The 20,943-nt window shown below is 36.6% G+C and overlaps 1 protein-coding gene across 2 annotated transcripts in view; it reads right to left on the bottom strand.

Annotated features, from left to right (window-relative positions):
* The window catches only part of LOC127029107 (A disintegrin and metalloproteinase with thrombospondin motifs 6-like), a 169,681-nt gene that overhangs the window by 73,124 nt on the left and 75,614 nt on the right, over window positions 1–20,943 (bottom strand). For both annotated transcript variants that reach the window (XM_050914751.1, XM_050914752.1), the window contains exons 9-10: window positions 10,115–10,261; window positions 2,651–2,792 (exon numbers count right to left, since the gene is read on the bottom strand). In XM_050914751.1, coding sequence (XP_050770708.1) covers window positions 2,651–2,792; window positions 10,115–10,261 — 289 coding nt within the window. The remainder of the gene's footprint in view (window positions 1–2,650; window positions 2,793–10,114; window positions 10,262–20,943) is intronic.

The raw sequence follows: 20,943 nt of genomic DNA, 5'->3' as shown, positions 1-20,943 counted from the left end.
AGAACAGAGTATTCAACTTAACTTTTCCTGGTATTTAGATCTAGTTCCACTACTCAGTTCTAAAATCCCTTTCATATATGGATAGGTCTTTCTTGCGTGGATATTTTCCATCTGCACTATCAGCTTCCAAAGATTATTTTTTCCTTTCAAAATTATCACTTGAAATCTGTACGATCGTAATCATCATGATGGCATTTTCAGAGCATTATGGCCATAGCAGATAACATTTTTAAATGTAGACATTATTTTAAATGCATATAATTTCTTAGAGTGGATATTACCAGAGCTCTACAATAATCTGTTATATAAATATATACAGTCTGAATCCTATTATTAAAAATAGGGTTTTTTTTTCAGAAACACTTATAAGTCATGCTCACACTGATGGCACACTGATGGAATACAATACACTATCAATTCAGAGAACTGGTAATGTCACATGAAGACTTAACTTCTTTTAACTATTGCCTCAATTAAGTGTCAACCTCTTTTTTGTAACTATAAGGGAATCCCAACAAAAACTTTAAAACAAAAGGAAAGCAGAACACATAAAGCCAAGATTACCTACATCTTCGTTACTTCCAATTGTTTGCATTTTAGAAACTGGTTTAAGAACAGAAGTGTACTGTGCAGCGTGATCATCACAACAATGATTACATAGTTTAACAGAGTTTGAAGAGAAGAAAAAAAACAAAAACACATACATGTGGAAAAGCCAGGTTTTGCACATTATTAACTTTCCAGTTTAATTTAAAATGCAGTATATCTCCAAAGGCTGTGCTATAAATCATGGATTAAATACCTGCAGATTTCCTTAGTCTGATGTCGTGGTTTAACCCCAGCCAGTGACTAAGCCCCACACAGCCGCTCGCTCACTCCCCCCACAGTGGGATGGGGGAGAGAATCGGAAGAGTAAAAGTGAGAAAACTCATGGGTTGAGATAAAGACAGTTTAATAGGGAAAGCAAAAGCCACGCACACAAGCAAAGCAAAACAAGGAATTCATTCACTACTTCCCATGGGCAGGCAGGTGTTCAGCCATCTCCAGGAAAGCAGGGCTCCATCACGCATAATGGTTACTTGGGAAGACAAACGCCATCACTCCAAACGTCCCCCCCTTCCTCCTCCTTCCCCCAGCTTTATATGCTGAGCATGACGTCCTATGGTATGGAATATCCCTTTGGTCAGTTGGGGTCAGCTGTCCCGGCTGTGTCCCCTCCCAACTTCTTGTGCACCCCCAGCCTACTTGCTGGTGGGGTGGGGTGGTGTGAGAAGCAGAAAAGGCCTTGACTCTGTGTAAGCACTGCTCAGCAGTAACTAAAACATCCCTTGTATTATCAGCACTGTTTCCAGCACAAATCCAAAACATAGCCCATACTAGCTACTATGAAGAAAATTAACTCTATCCCAGCCAAAACCAGCACATCTGAAAATAAAGAGTGTGTGTGGTGAGAATTTGTAAGAAAAAAAGAATTTAAATAAAAGGGTATGCCTTGGATGTAGTGACAGGAAACAGGACCCTTAAAGAACAGTGGTGGGAAGTGAGAACTTAAAGAGGAACAATAAAGGCCAAAAGAGGTTTGATGACGGATCAGGAATAGAAGATCCCGTGAGCTAGCCAGCCAACTACATACAGCTTTTAAATCCTTTGCACAATGCAATCTGCCAAAGAGGCATCCCAAGAACAATATTATATTTATCACCCCAAGGATATTAAAAATGGACTTTCTTTGTAGCTAGCCTTTAGAGAAGTGAATAAATTCAATGATTACATTGTTTTATTTGAATAATCTAATAATTAAAATATTATTAAAACTAGATATTTTTAAACCACTAGATATGTTTTCAAGGTTTATTTAATTTAGTCTCAGCTGATTATTTGATGACAAGCACAGCAGAATGCATCCTTTTACTACATACTTTGGGCTGCAAGATTTTAAGTAATATTTATAAATTTATTGCATAATGGCCTAAGTGTGCAGGTTTTTATTTATACTGTAAATTTCTTTACATTAAATATTGCACACTGGTACTTGCAGCCAAAGCTTTGCTAGTACTTAGCTATTCAGTATTCTATTCAGCTATCTAGCTTCATGTTCCTCTGTTCCCATAACCAATTATTATTCTTTTCAAAAAGATATCTGAACAATGTGAGAAACAATAAACTCAATACCAGCAAAAAAAAATTAAAATAAAAACAAACAGACCTGACAAATCAATACAAGTACAAAAGTAACTTCAAAATGTAGCTTTCAATTGAAAAGTTAAAGCCAACACAACAGATTTCATGTTTCAAGATTAATACAACATGAACCTGATCTCATTTAACTGAAATCAGGGAAAATTCCATAGTACACTTTACAAGGAGCAGGATCAAGTGTTCTGGGTTCCTTTTTTTTCCTAAAATTAAAGAATGCTTCTCCAGCTCACTGTAACCCACACATTTTGGTATACAGTACACACAAATGACTCAAGCAAAAAGATGCAGCATAAGGATTAAAATGTACCCTTTGCTTACATATGATGGCACTGGACATTATGCTATCAGAAATCTGTAACCCACTACTGCATCTAACTAAAGATTTATGTTATAAAGGAATATATACAAATGACTAAGCAGAACACTCAGCATAAGGATTAAGACTTCTTACCCCATATTTACATTGGCGAGATGTTGCTCCATACTGGAAGCGACACTGTTCATCAGCATCATACACCTGACCTGGGGCCACAGCTGGATAAAGAAATTCACGCTTGGGAGGCTCATTATCAAGGCAAGTACCACGGCCTGAACTGTTCAACATAAAGGACCAAAGGAATTAGGAATTCTACTGACTGTAAATCACAGTAACGATATCATGTATCTAGTTCTTACTTTTAACAGCACTGGGTGTGAAACAAATATGATTGCAATAAACAAACAGTAAGATGGTACACCCATAGTAAAGAGAAAAAATAATTACAGGGAATTAAGAGATTAAAATAATTTTCATCATTATTTTCCCCAACATTGGACACTTTTAAGATTCAGATGGACAGGGTGCTGGGCCATCTTTTCTAGACCGTGCTTTTGCCAAGAAAGGTTGGACCAGATGATCCTTGAGGTCCCTTCCAACCTGGTATTCTATGATATTAACAAAAATGCTTATTTTAGACTGTGAAATATATTTCATATATTATCCTTTTTAAAAGTACAATAATTTCTGAGCCACACAAGACTGATTTTCATTTTTGTTTTAAGATTCCTATTTGTTTTCACTGAAGAATAGCTACATTTGGTCATAGAATGAAAAATAAACAAATTAAACAAATAAAAGAAATTAAATTTACAATTCTTAATGACCCTTCTGATCCTTCAAACAGCTAAGTACAATCTTATAGATATGAGCAGCTCAATTGGTTTATATAAAAGTAAAACACATTTAAATTTCAGCATGACTAAATGTTTATAGGATTAGGACCTTAACATGCATGCTTTTCTTCCATTTGAGTGAACAAAATAGTTACAGTGGTAAAAATTCTCCAGGATCTTCAAATTTACCTATACTTGGGTGAGTGACAAAATTTGTATGGATCCAAGGATCTTTTCTACTGTATTGATAATATTTAGTCTTCAAAAATTCATGTTAGAACTAAGATCATCATCTTTGAAAACTTTAATATTCTCTTCTTTTCACTGTTTTGTTTGGTGGGGGTTTTTTTGTTTAGTTTTTTTTCAAAATATGCCCATATTCAGCCACAATATTTTAGTGTAGTGAAACAAATAACAAAGAAAGCCAAAGGCAGAGTTCTTCTGTTTAGAAAACTTTGTAATTTGCTAAATATAATTATTCAGTTTTATTTAGTCAGTGTGCATAAAAGAGGACAGATGCTTTTTTACTTTCATTTCACATGTGAATAAGTGAGGATTTTTAAAAAATTCTTATGCCAACACTTTAAACTTTTTTCCGACATTCCTACAAATTTTGCCAGCACTTATGTTTTTTTTTCCAAATCTTTTCCATGCACCTTGCCAAAGGAACATAATTTCAGAAGTGAATGTTCTATGCTGTCTTTTAGAGATCTCCAATTTTCTATACTTTTTATCTGCAGATAAAAAAGAGCAAAAAGCCCCCTTTAACCATACATTTTCTGTTCTCATTTTAACCCTATTTTATTCATTTCTTTGAAATACTACAACAAACCCTTTAGAAAAACAAAGACAAACAACTACCAACCATTTCAGAAGAATGCAAACAGCAAATAAGGCAATAAGCAGGTAAATAGAGAAAAAAATATGATATTCAGTTACTAATCCAAATGAATTTAATGTGATTCACCTGCACATAACACCACCACCACCACCCCCCAACTCAGTTGAAATCTACCTTTAAAATATCACACGTGTGGTTCCGGCATAAAAAAAATAATGAACTTGCAATAATTAAAACTGGAATAAAGGGGCAAGCATATATATTTTCTAATAGCAGATGTTGGGAAGCTATCCTACATTCTTTTGAATCTAAATATTTCAGTGTTGTATTTTGCGTATATGAGGAGTACATGGTAATAATTCCAATATGGAAATAACTCAAACACAATCTGATCTTTCTGTACTGTTTGGACCAAACTGCAGATAGAAACTTTGCTTAAACAAGCAGTGGGAAGTTTAGCATTTGACATCAGCTTGAGCTCATATTGCATATGATGGGAATATTTCCATAGATTCCAATAGTGTAGAGGTTGATCTGTAAACTGTGATCCTGTAAACAGATAGCCAAGGGCACAGCATTTAAAAACTCTTATTACCTTTGATGACTCTCTCCGTAGGCATATGGACCCCTGAACAGATTAGATTACAGAATCAGATCTAAATCTTTAAATGCACCAAACCTGTAAATTAAAGTCTATACCTACTCTACAAGACATATAATTGCAGAAATGTAAGTCAAAATCCTTGTAGTAAATACAAAAATATGACTGTTCTGCTCTAATGACAGGATTTTCTCCATAATTCAGTCAATCTTTCACTCTAACATAAAGCTTGACACACAACAGATATTATGTGCTAGAAGGAAAGTTTTCCCCAGGAAAAAAATGGGTTTCCTTGGCCATTTCAAAGTCTATGCTGACTGGTGTGGTGGGTTGACCCTGGCTGGATGCCAGGTGCCCACCAAAGCTGCTCTGTCATTCCCCTCCTCAGCTGGACAGGGGAGAGAAAATATAATGAAAGGCTCGTGGGTCGAGATAAGGACAGGGAGATCACTCAGCAATTACTGTCATGGGCAAAACAGACTCGACTTGGGGAAAAATTAGTTTAATTTATTGCCAATCAAATCAGAGCAGGATGATGAGAAATAAAACCAAATCTTAAAACACCTTCCCCCCACCCCTCCCTTCTTCCCGGGCTCAACTTTACTCCCCAATTCTCTACCTCTTCCTCCCCCGAGCAGCGCAGGGGGACGGGGAATGGGGGTTTGGGTCAGTTCATCACACATTGTCTCTGCCGCTCCTTCTTCCTCAGGGGGAGAAGGACTCACACTCCTCCCCTGCTCCAGCGTGGGGTCCCTCCCATGGGAGACAGTCCTCCACAAACTCCTCCAGCATGGGTCCTTTCCCACAGGCTGCAGTTCTTCACGAACTGCTCCAGCATGGGTCCCATCCACAGGGTGCAGTCCTTCAGGAACAGACTGCTCCAGCGTGGGTCGCCCGCAGGGTCACAAGTCCTGCCAGCAAACCTGCTTCAGCATGGGCTCCTCTCTCCACGGGGCCACAGGTCCTGCCAGGAGCCTGCTCCAGCGTGGGCTCTCCACGGGGTCACAGCCTCCTTTGGGCATCCACCTGCTCCGGCGTGGGGTCCTCCATGGGCTGCAGGGGAATCTCTGCTCCACCGTGGACCTCCATGGGCTGCAGGGGGACAGCCTGCCTCACCATGGTCTTCACCACGGGCTGCAGGGGAATCTCTGCTCCGGCGCCTGGAGCACCTCCTCCCCCTCCTTCTTCATTGACCTTGGTGTCTGCAGAGTTGTTTCTCTCACATCTTCTCACTCCTCTCTCTGGCTGCAGTTTCTGTTGCGCAGTAACTTTTTCCCCTTCTTAAATATGTTATCACAGAGGCGCTACCACCATCGCTGATGGGCTCGGCCTTGGCCAGCGGCGGGTCCATCTTGGAGCCGGCTGGCATTGGCTCTATCGGACATAGGGAAAGCTTCTAGCAGCTTCTCACAGAAGCCACCCCTGTAGCCCCCCCGCTACCAAAACCTTGCCACACAAACCCAATACAACTGGTCATCCTTCTTGGGAGTTTTGAATGATCTATTAGCAATACATAGCTTTATTTTGTCTTTATTCCCATCTTTAAAGCCATATTCATCCTCTATCTGGCCATCCCACAAAATAAATTGTTTTCCCAACTAGTGTCTGACTGAACTGAAACCTTCCAAGTGATATTTAATGGCTGTTCCTCAGTACCGTCAGTCTGGAAAATTTGTTTCTGGGTGTAGTTTTTAGAAAGTCTTGAGAAAGAGGAGGGTGAAGCTGAGGCTCGACTTTGAACATCACCAGGATGACTTCTGTTTGAAAATTCTTCTGCCTGATGAGAAAGGACAGTGTGGTATCTACACTACAAAATGGCACACAGTGCAAAACTCCTGTAGCAAATGGTGACCCAAGCTGGTAAACTGGTAAAACCACATGAATCTACCTTACCATATAATACTATGAACACTTAATGAGCTTCTAGCCAAATGCATTCCAGCTGCATTATCTCGGTGCCATGATAGCCCTGCCCGAACTTGTATCCAGATCCAAGCCGATAAATCTAAAAGGTGATATGTCATACAGACTCACGGCCTCAGGTTTCTGCTTGGGTATCTGCATTTCATCCCACCGTGCTCTATCTTTCTTGTTAGACATAGCTAAATGAATCCTAAACTAGCCATACTCACTAAGCACAGAAAAAAACACTTGTCTTCCTTGTTTGTGGTCTAGTGGGTCCTGTCCCAGCTGTTTTCCCATTCTTGAGGAAAAATGGAGAGAAAGGGGGCAGTCTAATCTATCTGGAATAAACATCTGCAGACACAGATAACAGCATCTTGAGGGTTTGCCTCTAAAGCTCTAAATCAGCATCTTCCTCATCTGTTGCTAAGTTGTGAAGAAGTATTAGAAAAAAAATGGAATCATTTTTTCTGTCTGGATGCAGACTGTTCTGCTATTTATAGGAGCAGTCAGGGAATTGCTACCACATGAAACTCACTATTTTTCTTTGCTTCTTGTTCACTGATCATTACCTGCAACAGAAAAGCCTCTGCTCTTAAAGCTGTTCTACCTCAAGGAAAGGTGTGAATGGGTAAAATAGAAGTGATCTAGGCTTCTGACAGCTGTCCTTCAGGTACCTGCGTAACTATCTTAACAGCTTCCTGCTGTCATTGAGGAGATGACATGAAAAGCTGGGGAGAAGACTAGAAATGAGAAAAAAACTACAGTTTTACAGACTATTCTACTTAGTGAAATAATAAAACAACTATTTTAAGAAAAAAGTATCAATTCATTTATAGGATATTAGAACCACAGACAATAAGAAGCATGGATTTATAATGAACAGATCATGTTTGAGAAAGCTGACATTTTTAAAGATAGATTACAAAATTAGTAGATGAAGGAGAAGTTGTCTTTGGCTCTTAGTATGTTATTTAACACAGTATCCTATACAATTAGAAAATCTATTCATAATTGCAATGCATAGAAGAATGTTTAGCCAAGGTGGCTTTGAAAAACATAACATCTACATTCTGGGTTACAAAAATATAGCTAAAATATTATAAAATATAATTTATTATTGGAGCTGCTATTTCTAGCTGTTTTTTTATTCTAGCTCAAATATTACCTAGCATCTTCAGTAATGATTTTTTATGAAATTCACAGATGGTAATAATTCAAGTAGAGTTGCAAACACTGGCAATGATAGAGAAGTATCTCAAAAAACCTGAAGAGATTAGTACTATGGGAATAGATTCACCAGAGTACTATTCTGACTTTATGCTAGTATAACTACAGTTTCAGTGGCATTCCCCAGACTTAAAAATGAAACTTAATAGTGAATCAAACTTGGGGAATGGAAAAGAATAACGGAGATGCTAACAGTAAAAAATAAAATAAATAAAAACATTTAAACATAAAGTAGAGGAGGCACAAGCTAAACATGGTTTTTAACTGACAGTAAAAAATTGAAAGATCACTGCATACATATCAAGTAAAGAAACAATAAAGTTTGTTCAGACTGAGATTTAAAACTGTGGGAACTTTATGAACAAATATTCAGCTCTATTACATTTGCAGCATAATACAAGCCACAGAATTTTACCACGTTTCTTTCTCAAAAGCCATAAATAAAAAATGACTGCTTAGCTACCTGTGGAATTACATCTTCATCAATAGACAACTTATTTTCAGGACAATTATGAGTTCAAAATGGAGTTCAGAAGAGAGCAACAAATAGAAGTAAGATGAGACAGAGAAGAGCAGAACTGAAACAGTAAGAAACAAATCCCCAAATGCTACAAGAAAATACCTGAACTGTAAGCTGACAGTCAGAACTACCAAGCTGTGAAATAATCTCTCAGAAGAGATGCAAAAACCCTATTCTTTGTCATAATTAAAACTAGGCTGCATGACATACTAGAAAGACTACTAATAGGAACAGTGTTGAATTAACAGAAATGATTGGCAATGATGAAACAAGTCTAGCCTGTATTTTTTTTTTATAATGCTAGGATTAAATGAATACATATATATCTCTCCTGAGAAAATCAACTTATATTGTGAGAAACCTGTACCACACATACATGTAGGATGACTTATTCAGTGTGCTTTAGTTTAGACACTCATCTTAAACACTCCAGTACATAAAATTGGGTGGGTGCATAGTTCAGTGGGGTGATACAAAATGCCTTAACCTGATACAGAAACTGAGAAGTATTTTCCTCTGAACAGCACCTAACACCAACATGAAACATCTGTGTCTGCCCACTGACTCTATAAGAAGCTCAAACATCTCTTCAGAACAATTCAGTGCTCCTGTACATTGTGTGGGAAGCTACATTTGAACCAATTAAAGAAAATTTATTGGTCTGGATGGGTCCCTTCAGGTAAGATTCTTATTCTGAGGTTAGATCCCTGAAAGAGGAGGAGAAGCCCATTTTGTTCTTAGCAGTCGAGTGGTTAGACCACTTGACTGGTTTAAGTCCATCTCCTAAAACACAGTGTCTGAATTATTGAACAACCTTTATTTCTAAAAGGAACGATTGCACCGATGACACTGAACCTACCAACCAACTGCCATTTGCTCCCATAAAGCCCATCTTATTCACATTTTTAAAAATCCTGTTATTAATGTGTTCTCAGTGAACTAACAGTTCTGTGTGTCTTCCACAACTTAAAATAAATACAAAGACTTCATTATGCATCATGTATACCAATGTATACATTGATATGAGCACATTTTTGAGACTAACATATTTTGACTATTTTAATTTTTTCATACAGAAGTAGAATTTCAGGTAGCAATCTATTTCTGGATAAAAATCACCACAAAAGTATAGGTTAGCACAATTTTAAGGTATTAATATAAAGATCTAAGCCATCCTCTCCTATGATCTTTATATTCTCACTAAAAGTACCAAAGAACATTGATAGAAAAAAACCCACAAGACCGCATTAAAAAATCAGGAGAATGAAATGTACAAGGAACAGGGCTAGAACCTTGTTCCTTTCATTCGATTCCCTCACATTATGCATGTATTTTAAAAAATAATACTTCCCATTATTCATAGACAAATTCAGCCCTTCTCTATTTCTCACCCTCAGATTAATTAGGAATAAAATATGATCAGCACTTTAAAAATGTTTTGAATAGATTAAAAATGAGAACTGTAAGGTGGGGAATGGAGAAGAAGCAGCTTTTGCCATTACATAGGAAAAGGACTCTACAATATAAAAGCCTTAAGTAACTTGCTATACTTCTGTCTGTTCATTCTAAAAATGTAAACCATCAGAACAAGTCACTGTGTCTCTACTATTTAATCTGAAAGGTGTGAATTTTTGTAACAAATCATGATTTTTCTTGAGAGATTACTTACTCTAAAAAACTGGTGATGTAATCCCGACTGCAGGATGACCAAGAGAAAGGGTTGGTGTTTGCTGTAATATGAGCTGCCATTAGCTTTGCTGCTTCATGACCTTTGGTCCCACAGGAATTTCCAATTCCATCATGATTCATACCAAAACTGCCCAAAAGAGGAGAGAAACCGCCCATTATTCTTCTGCAGCATTGGACATCTCTTAAAACTTAACGTGATTTTTACAAAAATCATGCTTGGACCTAAAAGAATATACTTAGTACAGAGAAGTTTAAGTGGAGAATCAGGATCAGTTAAGTTCTGTTTAGTTTATTCAGATTTCAGAATACTGCGCAACTACATAACATTTTTTTTACACAGGCTTTTGAAAGCATTTTACTTATTTTCTAAAGCTTTTAAAGAAAATTTAACAATATTCTTGCAAGATAAATACAGAGCACTCAGTTCTTATTTGAGTATTGTACCTGGATAAGGGATACACATTGTGGCACTGACGCTTGGATTAGTAAACAGGGACAAACAGGGAGTAGGTGATGTTGCTGTAACAGTACAGTATAGGCACACAGTAGCCAATGAGAGTTCAAGCAGAACATGGGTTTTGCAATTCCCAGGGCCATGCTGTATGCATGCTCCCTCTATGTATCCACTCACAGGATGACTTGGAGCCCTTCTATTAGCGCTCTCCTTTGTCATGGAACTTCAGAATGAAGACTAAAAATCAGCAGAAAATACAGTAAGAAACCTCTAGGTGGCACTTGGCCAACAGAGATTTCCATGCAACAAATTAATTAACTTTCAGCAAAGATGATATGACTCTGGAAAAAGAAATATGGCAAAAGAATCCTTATGCCCTAGAAATCCCATGCTACTGAAAGTCACCCTTGGAGCTATAGATGGCCAACATAATCATCAAATTAAAACTAGAAGTTAACTCACAGAAAATTTATTTGAAAAGACTTTCATTATATGTATAAAACTATCTTTAATTGAATTATTACTGTTATTCCTAAACAGTCAACAACATATACCTGACTGGCCTGACATAAATGAAGCACTTGAAGAGAATATGCAAAACAATGACCTTTCTTAATAGTATAGACTTTTTTAAAACTCCATTTTCTTACTCTGCCTTTGATTAATTTCCTCTCAATCACTTGAGGGGGAAACTTATTTCTTTAAATATTAACCTTTGGCCAAGTTAGTTCCTCCTTCCCAAACATGGCACAAGGCTTATGAAATCAGAGGGATGGGTAGTGAGATACATAGGAGTCTTCCTGACCATGGGACAGAGTAGTCGTCAAAGGGAATGCCATAACTGAGCTTCTGCATACCCAAAGCAGCGAAACTGTCACTTCTTTATGTGTCATTTAAGAGGTCAGTCGTTGGAGCCTTCTCTATTACAAATGCTAAAAAGTCTGACTCCCTGATTTCTTACTCATCGTTCAGGAATACAAATGCATTGAGGCACTCCATTTTGATTTTCTAGAAACTTTTAGGACTGACTGCCAGAAGATACAAATGGTGGTAGATTAGAGGTTGGCCATTTATCTACTGACAAGAGTATTTCATACCACTTTCTTTACTGAAAACAGTGACAGTGTTGTTATATTAATCTGAACATATTGCTCCAGAATGTGGTATAAAAATACAAGACTTTCATGTGACTCTGAGCTTCAATACACTGGGTAGTTTCACCTCTTCAGCTGATCATAACAAACTAAAAGCACAAGGTATTGCTAACCACTACTCCCAAAACCCATTAATTGCATGGATATAAGAAAAGGAACATCAGTGAATGATGGATGTTTCCTACAGGCTGGAGAAGGACTTCATAATCAAAAAAGCATCACTTCCATGCCTATAGGATGTCTCCCTATGGAATACCTACTCTGTAGCAATGTCTGCATGTATCTAGTTTAGTGTGTGATGTCTCATAAATGCAGAAAGTCATATGCTATATTATATATGGGAAAGGTCTGACTGATACCTTAGATTATGATATCATCAAACAAAGAATACCCCAAGCATATAAAAAATACAGCTTTAAAAATACTCATCTGAGCAATGTATGTGCTATAATGAAACTTTCAGACCAGTGTTTATTATTATGATCAGTCTTCAATATTGATATATATTTTGGGAGGGAAAGAGTTAGATGTCCAATGCAACAAACTGAATCAGAATTTTACAATGAAAAAAAGTACTTTATTGGCCTAGTTCTCAACTGCCATCATTTCCTAGAATTAGGGGTACCTCAAATGGAAACATTTCCTTTTGAATTACCTCTGTACAATTTCTTAAAATAGAAAACCTTAGTTTTTAATAATCTCTATGAATTACTCCCTTTATAGAAATGGGGATTTGGATATGTGGGAAAGAGTTGAATTGGATCATGTTGACTATTTCTGATATACAGGCTTATCCCTAGTTAGTATATTCCCTTTGTCAAAGAAATGACATAGACTTCAACTGCCTGGGAAATTAATATCTTTTGGGCCTATCAAAAAGAACAAAGTTTGTACTTTAATAGCTTTCCTTCTTCTACCCACTCTCCTTATGAAAAAGATGTTGTTGCTGATGGTGGCAGTGGCATGTCTGATAAAAAGCATGTCTGTGAAGCTGCTATTCCTGATGCACACAGGAACTCAATGCCTTTTCATGAGCTGATGGTATTCTCATTTTTTATAACTATTCATTCACCTAAATCATCTATTCCCTTCCAAGAAGGCTATTCTACTTGCCCCTGCTTCTGAATTTAGGAGGAAACTGATCATTAGATGCAAGTAATTTTTTCTGATGCTTGGAAAGGGGTTTTGCAATTACTGTCATCTTTTTCCGAAGATGGTAGTGGCAGCATGCCATTACAGGCCAGTAATTTGTACTCCTATGGCCAGGATTGCAGATGAAAACACGTTTCTGTCCAAAATACCAGTTTTATTTCCACCAGAACATGTTGGTTATATTTGGTCATCATTACATTAAGGCTACATCTTTTACAAAAGCACATTTGCAATTAGATTGGGGTGGAAAGGCAGGGAAGAAAGGAAGGAACATAAAATACTCCTCATGGAGTCACTGTTATAATTTACTTACCTTTTTCAAACTGACATGCAGACTGTATTTCTTTCACTGGCTTAAAGAGCCTGTCTAAAACTACCAGTATAATTCTGGCTTTAAAAAGACAGCCAGATGAGCAAGGAGAGAGTGAGAAGTATTCTCAGCTGACACAGGAGTTTTTCTATGAAGTTACCTTTCCACCTACCATCTCAAGGAAAGATGTTTAGCCCAGCAGCTCTGAATCACTTTTTTTCCAAGCATTATGGCTCCTCTTTTCCCAAGAGAGGGCCTACATTACATTTAAGAACTGTGCAAAGCAGCAGCACTAAGAACTTTAAAATCATAATTGAAACCCTCCTGCAATTTCTCTATAGTTTGTATACTTCTTAAAAAATGCTAAGGCAGCAGCAGGTCTGACTAGTGCTCTGTGTCTGTTTCACTTACTAACATCCGCGATGGAACAGATTTTTTTTTTCTTGGCAATCTTTTTCCTTATATCTGAAAAAAAATATCTGAGGGAATTATTTGTAATACACATCCAACTTAAGATCTGACCTCAAAAATCACTGGGGAGATAACTGGTCTCAGCTGCACTGAATAAAACAGCAATAGATAACCAGAGCCCCTGGAGTATAAACAGTGGGAAGGATGGGAATGTAAACTTCTCATCTACCCTTCCTTTATCTTGTGAAGGAACAATACTGCAGGTCCCTACAATTTCATTTGTATTTAAGATGAGATTGCTGATTTGTAGGGTAGTTCTAAATTATGATGGCTATAGTTGCCAAAACATTTATTGCTGATGTATCTGAAATGACAGCAGTTATTTTTGTGAGACAGCCAGGATGCTTCCATCTTGATTTATTATCCAAACATTTAAGATTCAGATAAGACAGATCCAAACCAATCTGAATGCTCCTCAGTACTGCTCACAGAGGTTTATTTTGTATACCATGCACTTTTATAGCACTGAAGTTATCTGAAATGTGCTACTCAGGTGAACTGTTTTTCTCACTTGTTAGCAATCAATTATCTCTGCTTTCCAATTGTAGTACTAATGATCTGCAGATCAAGCCATTTCCTAGCTTTCTTAGAGTTTGGAGCATTCAGAACTGCAGAGAATGCTAATTTTTTTTTTTCTCTAAATACAACAGGGTATGTTCATTTTTTAGTCACTTACAGATTCATGAGTTATAGGGAGAATTTGGACTAATTCTTTTAAAGCAGTGGCTCTTACTTTGCTCTGCCACTTGTATAACAGCATAAGGAAGAAAGTACCAGAGACTGAGAATCTTGAGTCAGGTGAAGCGACAAAGTTACAGGAATACAAGCAAGAGAGATATTGTAAAATCAAGCTCTTTATCTTCTTGTCCACTATCAGAGGCTGATTTACAGCTGCATAACTACATGTAACTCTTTGGGAAAAATAAACATTTTTAAGAGAGAAAAGAAACTTTAACCTTAAGAAGTTATACTAATTATTTGCACTAGGAAAGACAAAATAAACATATATACTAAGAGTGAAATGGGTCATTTTCAAGCTAAGTATCTTGACCCAGGTATGTTGGTAGATTTTCTTTCACTGCCTCAGCATGTTACTTAGATACACTGCTCTCACAACATTTATGGAGAATGAAGCAAGGGGCAAGGAAGGGTCATGAAGTGCACCAGCGAAGAATACTTTAAAAATTTCAAACAGTAAATCTCTACTACAGTAGAAGATGGAAGGCATGCTTGAACAAGTACTCTTGTATTAGATATAAGATCTAAAGGGTAAATTATAATTTGCTTGTAAAAACTGCCAGCTTATTTGCTTAGATAAGATATATCAACTTTTTCATAAACTTTGTATTTTTTTAGTGTTGGACTGTCATGGTTTAACCCCAGCCAGCAACTAAGCACCATGCAGCCGCTTGCTCACTCCTCCCCCCTCCCAGTGGACGGGGAGGAGAATCGGAAAAAAAAAAAAGTAAAACTCATGGGTTGAGATAAGAACAGTTTAATAACTAAAAATAAAATATAATACTAACAATAATAATACTAAAATAGTTATTAAATAATTATATATTTTAATTATATTCTATATTATTAAATAATTATTAATATAAGAAAATATTATAATAATTGTAATGAAAAGGAATATAACAAAAAAAAAAAAGAAATACCACCCAAGAAAAGACAAGTGATGCACAATGCAATTGCTCACCACCCGCTGACTGATGCCCCAGCAGCGATCCACCCCTCCTGGCCAACTCCCCCCTGTTTATATACTGGGCATGACATTCCATGGTATGGAATAGCCCTTTGGCTAGTTCGGGTCAGCTGCCCCGGCTCTGCTCCCTCCCAGCTTCTTGCACACCTGCTTGCTGGCAGAGCATGGGAAACTGAAAAGTTTAGGGTAAGCGCTACTATGCAACAACTAAAACATCAGGGTGTTATCAACAGTATTCTCATACTAAATCCAAAACACAGCACTGTACCAGCTACTAAGAAGAAAATTAACTCTGTCCCAGCCGAAACCAGGACATGTACTTATTCTTATTATTAAAAAGATGTCATTTAAATCTATATATGTATTTCATATAGCTTAGCTTAGAATGTCTATTTGCAGCCTACATTGAAAAAATAAGAAAATTAAGAGACAGCTTCACTGTATCTGTAAATGTTACTATAGCTTTAAATTGCCTTTTCTTAGTGACATTAGAACATATGCAAGGAGGGAAGAAAGGGAAAACTAGCATGTTTCAGCATTATCTTGTTCAACAAAAAGAGCATGAATTTGCACAAAATCTGCTATTAAAGAATAAAATATTTTTCTCCTATAATATCAGAGCTATGAACTACATTTGTTTGTTTTTACTGTATCCCCCATACCATGTCATAAGAGAAAGTTCTCCCCTCCCTCTCTACATGGAAGACCTCCATATATTTCTAGCCAATGTTATAAAAGTATTGGTTATAGCTTCATAATTGCATGCAAATTGCAACTCACCCTTAAATGACGTTTATAAAGAAAAGAAAAAAAGAATAAAAAAGTATGGTCTTGAAAAATCCGTTTATTTTAATTTGAGATCACAAACATTGATAGCATTTATTGAAACTACCTGATATTGCATTGTTCTCAAGGGAGGGAACAAGTTACTTTACTTTCTATATCCATGTCTTAATGTGGATTTTAACCTTAACTGCTGATTTCCTGCATTTGGAGATCGTTATATGGTTTGGAGCATCCCTAATCCTTTATTCGGACGTAATGCAGAATTTACAACTTTGACTTTAGTGAAACATATTACTTCCCTGAAAATTTGGGAAACAAACTAATTGAATAATGGTAGCTTTATAGCAAGCATACCTGCCATGAAATTAAATATAATTTTAGCATACTTTTAGCATAACATTTTTCCCCATTTACTTCCTAAACGTCATTCTTCTCTTTGAGTTATGGCTGATGATCAAACACCCAATCAAATACAATTTTGATGTAATAGCATAATTTAGTATTAAATAACATATGGAGCTCTTAAAAACACAGCAAATTCTAATTTACTGAAAAAATGTAGCTTATTCAGAAACCTGAACTTTCTTATGGGGAAATAGCAGACTTCTATGGGAATATTAGAAAAAGTAGAGCACAAATTTCTCCTCCTGGTTTACATTGCCACAGCTATCCAGCTTTCATTCCACAAGAGTAACATCAAGTAAGGTTTGTGTGCTACACAAAGCTGGAGTATGAATGCAACAGGTCTCTACACTGTAGGTCAAAGTGGAAAGTATTGCCTCTAATCAGGAAGCAAACTTCTGAGCTCAGATTTCCTTTGGAAATTCATGATGCCCTGAAGGTTTCTATAACCTTCCTCTTCACCCCCATTTATTCTTACACTTTTTTTAAGATCTGTGAAATGTTATTACATTCCTTTTCCTTGATTAGAATGCTTTAATGTTAGACAAATTATTTTAGTATTGTTAATTCTATACTTCAAATAATATTTTACACGGACACAAGCCTTTTCTATATTTTAAATATAAACATATGACAGAAACCAGAATTGTTTTTCTAGTCTGTTTATGACATTTCATTTTATAATGCACAATACATTATTAAAAAAAAAAATCTTCATTGGTATTTTAATAGAAGTTGCCTGCTTTTATACCTGCAGTATTACAAAGGCAGACCTAAAACAATGTTTCTTTAACAAAAAAGAAGAGAATATATATATATATAGTCTTAAGTGGCTTGTCCAGTCAATTTACTCCCTTAACTAAAAAAAAATTACTTAAACTGTCCCTAAAAATTTAAGTCATCATTCTGAGATGATCCTTGGCATCTAGCAAGGACAAGTTTTAACTTGTTCTGGCTGGTGTTGAGATGTTCATACAATGTAGATTTGAGACTGTGTCAGCCCTGCTATAGTTGAAGATGGAAGACATCATCATCATAGATAAAACAACGATGACACCATCAACTGGAGATCTGTTCATGGGAGAGCTGATGGGAAGTGGTGTTAGTACAATTCATCCTAGTTGTGCCTCGTATTTTGAAGTTTGGTACATGTGTCCCTATTACCTCAGATTGGAGTATTTTCCTACTAGTTGTACAATACATATATTCCTTGGAGACGCGTTTCTTCTAGAAAATATCTCACTCAAAATCAGGTCCTATACTGCAGCTGAGATTCAACTGATCAAACATGAAGCTCTCTGATCACTGAAGAATGAGGAAAAGACAACCAGCTTCTGAAAGTACATTTTCCTAGATTAGAAATTTCTACTCCAGCACTGAAGACCAACTTTCTCATATAGGCAGTAGGAGTATTTATGCTATTTTTCTACTTTGCATACAGACTAAAAAAGACTTTTAAAAAAATGCTATAATTGCAGGCACGTTTTAGCCATATGAACTAATTCAGAACTAAATACATGCTAGGAAATATTATTTTTCTTCTTCATCTTGCAATCAATTTACTTCATTAGACTACGATCTATTTCCTTACTATTTCTTACACCTTCTTTTCATCAAGATATGACTGCCAAACTCCTCTGAATTTCAATTCATTACATCTTCTATAAATCAAGACAATTCTGACTTTTCAGAAGTTACTTTAGCCACCAGCCTTTTCTCCCTGCTCCCTCCATATGGCCCTCTATAGATGTCTGTCACTGGTAAATTCTTTCCTTACTCAGAGTTTTATGGGCAGTTCTCTGTTCTAAGTCTAGTCCACTATCCTCATGTTTTGACATTTCAATTCCCACCTCCCTTTTATCTTACTTGTTCTTTTTCACTTTGTTATTTAGTTTCCAGATCTCAGCTCACTCAATAGGACTGCAACAATGAATGGCACAATGCCTTTCTTTTAGGGACATACCCCTTTCAATGGAACCTGGAATTCCCTATCAATTCAACTAACCGTCCTGTACAGTGTGCATGGGGCAAGTTAGGCAGTTCAGAAAGTATTCAAATAAAAAAGCACAGAGCGGAAAACCTCCTAACTCAGCTGGTAGGGAAACACAAAATGGGACTGGATCTTAAATCTTACACTTGTCTGATCATAAGAGCATATTCAAGCCAGCAAATAGTTCCTTTCTTCACTAAGAAGAGAAAGTCAAACTTTATTTGACAATGCAGGGGATGCACATTCAATTCTCACTCCTGCCATGAGAAATCACTGGTTGTGATTTTTGCTTACCAGAAATCTTAAGCATTTCTTCAGCATCCTGAAAGTCAAGCATCATAAATCAAATTTCTAGAGACACTATTCTGAAGGCTGAAGGGCTCACTCTGAATTTTCTCTGATTCACGGAAGTATTAAGAGTAATACAAGGCTGTTCTCAGAACCATGCATAGGGAGAAACAACCATAAAACTGTTAATCTAACACCTTTATGCCCTCAAGAAAGAAACACAGATTTAATCACAGTGTATGGTCGTCTTCAATGAAAACAGCTAGTTATGAGTCTCGACTGCACGCAGCTTATCCGCACCAAAACTGGGTTATACAAATATCAAAACTATAATAAAAACTTACAAGTGGTAAGGAAGCCAAAAACATATTTTAAAAATTACTTATAAATATTTAACAGAAAGTATGACTGACCATAATAATCACATTCACACTCTCAGTCTCTAAGTCTTCAAGACGAAGTGCTTTTCTGGATAATATTCTGGATAATATTCTTCAACCAAATGCAAGTTACTTGGATCAATACAAGGGTAAATGACTTAAATTTAATACACTGCAATATACAGAAAGTCAGATTGGATGATCTAATGACTTCTCATCACTTTATAATTTAATGAACTACTAGAAACTAATAACAAGTTGAGCCATACTTCCCATCAGAGAATCGTAGAAATCCAATTTTGGATAAATTGTGAAGAATCTACCAGAATATATGTATTACCATTACTGTTCTCTTTTAATCACAAGATAATTTTATTCCTCAGTTCAACATTTTTTAATAAAAACAGTATTCCACAGCATCTATATAATTAATAAAAACATGATCTCTAAAAATGCAATCCTCCCATTCTAATTTGAGTGGTTTTTTAGTGTATGTTATATATTCAGTGTAGACATGTCACTTAAATGCTTCTATTTTTCATTTGACAACGAAGCCAATTTCCTATTTCCCATGTATGTCTGAAGAGAAAAGCAATCATTGTGGCACAGCCAAAGAAAAAAGTTTACAATGCTCCTTGAAACTATTATTTTACTCACATATGCAAGTATCTTCTAGTACATTCATTAATAATACCCACTCAAGGAAGCAGGAAGTCGAGAGAAAGTAATAACTTGCTTGATTTAGTCAGAGAGGCATTCAGTCACATTATGGGTGAATGGGGGGTGATGAGTGGATAGCACAAAATGTTATAAGCCTTGAAGATTTTTTGCCCACGTATTCTTTTCAGCTTTTACTGAAGCTATTGTCGTGGTTTAACCCCAGCCAGTGACTAAGCCCCACACAGTCGCTCGCTCACTCCCCCCACAGTGGGATGGGGGAGAGAATCAGAAGAATAAAAGTGAGAAAACTCATGGGTTGAGATAAAGACAGTTTAATAGGGAAAGCAAAAGCTACGCACGCAAGCAAAGCAAAACAAGGAATTCATTCACTACTTCCCATCGGCAGGCAGGTGTTCAGCCATCTCCAGGAAAGCAGGGCTCCATCACGCGTAATGGTTACTTGGGAAGACAAACGCCATCACTCCGAACATCCCCCCCCCTTCCTCCTTCAGCTTTATCTACATGGTATGTTCATTTAACACCGTGCTTGCAGTGCAACTTTCTTTAATCACTGTGCATCGGATAAAATCTAATGAATATGATTTCTACTTTTATTTCAAACCAGCATTTGACATGTCATGCAAGCTACAGGAGGAGGCGAAAGCCTCAAAGAGATGAGATTTCAGAATTTTAAAAGACCTTATATATAAGAAGCCAAAAGATATGGATTGAAGAAAACACAGATGGTAAAAAAAAAAAAAAATCCTGTGATCACAGGATATATACAATGGCTATTGTTTTTCTCAGATTCTAATCAAAGTCTAAGCTCTTCAAATCAATTGTTGTCATCATGCCAGCTTTACATGATAAAATAGCTGCATATATTTAAATTATTTTTGTGTATCTGTGGAATAACCTGCATAAAAGATATAGTTGCATGACATACGGATTAGAATGAAGATGTGGTATTGTAAGTTTTTTTGTTTTTAAACGTGTGACAAATTCACAGCAAGGTCACATATTACTATAAGAGATGTTATTAACAAGAATTGCA

Source organism: Gymnogyps californianus, unplaced genomic scaffold (assembly GCF_018139145.2).
Source record: "Gymnogyps californianus isolate 813 unplaced genomic scaffold, ASM1813914v2 HiC_scaffold_73, whole genome shotgun sequence".
In the NCBI taxonomy this organism is placed as follows: Eukaryota; Metazoa; Chordata; class Aves; order Accipitriformes; family Cathartidae; genus Gymnogyps; species Gymnogyps californianus.
Note: the sequence above shows the minus strand (reverse complement) of the source record. Positions and strands in the feature narration are given on the sequence as shown.